General features: G+C 70.0%; 1 protein-coding gene across 1 annotated transcript; it reads right to left on the reverse strand.

Moving 5' to 3' along the window:
- Positions 1-250: 250 nt before the first annotated feature.
- FOXI2 (forkhead box I2) lies at positions 251-1862 on the reverse strand. Its single transcript, XM_005910505.2, has 2 exons — positions 1367-1862; positions 251-693 (listed from the first exon to the last, which is right to left on the reverse strand). Exons 1-2 carry the CDS (start codon positions 1860-1862, stop codon positions 251-253), a joined length of 939 nt encoding a protein of 312 aa, XP_005910567.2.
- Positions 1863-2231: the final 369 nt, after the last annotated feature.

The raw sequence follows: 2231 nt of genomic DNA on the forward strand, positions 1-2231 counted from the left end.
GGTGAGCGCCAGCCTGTCGCCCCTTTCAGATGGAACCCTCTGGGAGCATGGGTTCCAGGGACAGGCCAACTGGAAGGACAGGGGGAGCGCCCACTCGCCCCACCTGGATGGTCGCTGGGTGAGGGGTGCACGGCAGCGGGGACCCTGGGCCCTGCACCCCAGCCCTGCCCTGACCCCTGCCGGGGCGCTCGTGGGGCCTTGAGCTCAGCGCCTGTGAACCCCGCACTCGGGAACACTCCCCGGCCTTCCATCAAACTTCGGTCCCTTCCCGGGTGTAGACGAAGTGACTGACGCGGAAGCCGGGGGCCGCCGTCTGCTGGCCAGCGGCGAAGCCGGGCGCGGGGCGGGGGACCTGGGGGCTGTGAGTGGCGATCGTCGCGGGTCTCCCGAAGGAAAAGTCTCCCGCCAGGCCCCCGGGTAAGGGGTTGAAGCCGCCAGCTAGGGCGCCCACGGCCGAGGCCAAACTGGAGAAGCAGGCTGCGGCCTCGGGCGCGGGCGGGGACGCCGAGGCCCGCAAGTCCGGGGAGGCGGCGCCCAGGGGCTCCAGCTCTGGCGCCCGGGCTCCGGCCTGGCTCCAGGGACCCGAGGGTGCGACTGCGCCCGCCTCCCCCCTCCGCTTCCTCTTCCTTCGGAAGTTCCCGTTGTCAAACATCTTCTCGCAGTTTGGATCCAGGGTCCAGTAATTGCCTTTACCTGCGGAAGAAGAAAGGGACCGGCTCAGAAAAATCGGGGTCTGGCCGAGGTGATGGGTGAGAAGGTGAGAAATGGAGGTCAGCTCCAGAAGGATTCCCACCGGCCCCTCCATGAACCCTTACCCCCACCCCAAACCTTGAGGGGACGCTGTGTACCGGATCGGGCGTCCACAGCGAAGGACGATGCCCGGGAAATACAGAGCCTCGCAGAGGGCAAGGCCAGAGAGAAGGCCTATGAAATGAAGAAAGGAACCTGCTCTCCTCGGGCCATCGCTTCGCCCGTGGGGCGGAGCACACCTCGCCAGGCCTCTCTGCAGCCTCCCAAAGCGGCATCGCCTTTGTCTTAACCTTCGTGGGGGGAGCCGCCGTCTTCCCCACTTTAAGCAGAGGACATGCGCCCCCGAGAGAGGCAATTCCTCAGGTCGCCCCGGCAGGCTAGCTCTCCCGGGCTTCTTCATTCTGGAGAGCGCGCCGAGAATTAGAGACTCAGTTGCCCTGGATGTGAAGTCAGGGCTGCGGGGGTCTGCCGGCTTCCTGGAGCCCGTGGGCGGCTCCCCACCCTCCTCCCGCCTCGGCTCCCCTAGCTGGGAAGTCTGGACGGTCCAGGACCGCCGGGTCCCTCGAGTGCCCGCAGCCCGGAGTCCTGGACTCGCAAGGGGGCGCGCCTCTGTTACCTGGGTCGTCCTCGTCGCGGGGCACCTTCTTGAAGCAGTCGTTGAGGGACAGGTTGTGGCGGATGGAGTTCTGCCAGCCCGCCTTGCTGCGCTTGTAGAAGGGGAAGTTGCCGGCCACGTACTGGTAGATCTGGCTGAGCGTCAGCTTGCGCCGCGGCGCGCTCTGGATGGCCATGGCGATGAGCGCCGAGTACGAGTAGGGCGGCCGCACCAGCCTCAGCAGCTCCTGTTGGCCGGGCAGGCTCAGCCACGCCAGGTCGGCGCCTGCCAGGCCGCCGGGGGCCGCGAGGAGCGGGCCGGGGGCTCCGAAGGGGGCCGCGGGCACTGGGCCCGGCGCGTAGGGCGCGGAGCTGAGAGCGGGCGCGTTCAGCCACAGGCGCGGGCCGGCGCCCGCTGCGCCCAGATCTCCGCGCGCGTATCCAGAGGGGCGCGCGGCCGCCCGGGCCTGGCTCTGCGGGGCCGCAGAGGGCCCCGAGCCGTCGCCGTACTCGGCCATGTCCTGCGGCTCCCGGGCCGGGGCGGGTGGCTCGGCGCCCAAGCTCACGGGCGCACCATCCAGTGCGGCCGCCCGCAGCAGCTCCAGGTGTGGCGGCCGGGCCTCGCCCTCCGCCCTTTAAATGCCGTCGGGGCCAGAGACCCAGGTGAGTGTCGGCGCGCCGAGCCCCCGCCCGCGACAGCTTTGGAGGAGTGCTGTCTGCATCCCCGCCCCAGGGTCAGCTTTCCGCCCCGCCCAGGTCCAGATGCGCCCGGGCCGAGTCGCTCCGGTAATTCCCAGACCCCGTGTCTCCTGCGCCGCCTGACACCTGCACCCCGGGCCCCCGGCGATACCACCCCGTCAGACCTTTAGGGCCCGGCGGCCCTGGCT

Source organism: Bos mutus, chromosome 26, assembly GCF_027580195.1.
Source record: "Bos mutus isolate GX-2022 chromosome 26, NWIPB_WYAK_1.1, whole genome shotgun sequence".
Classification (NCBI taxonomy): Eukaryota; Metazoa; Chordata; class Mammalia; order Artiodactyla; family Bovidae; genus Bos; species Bos mutus.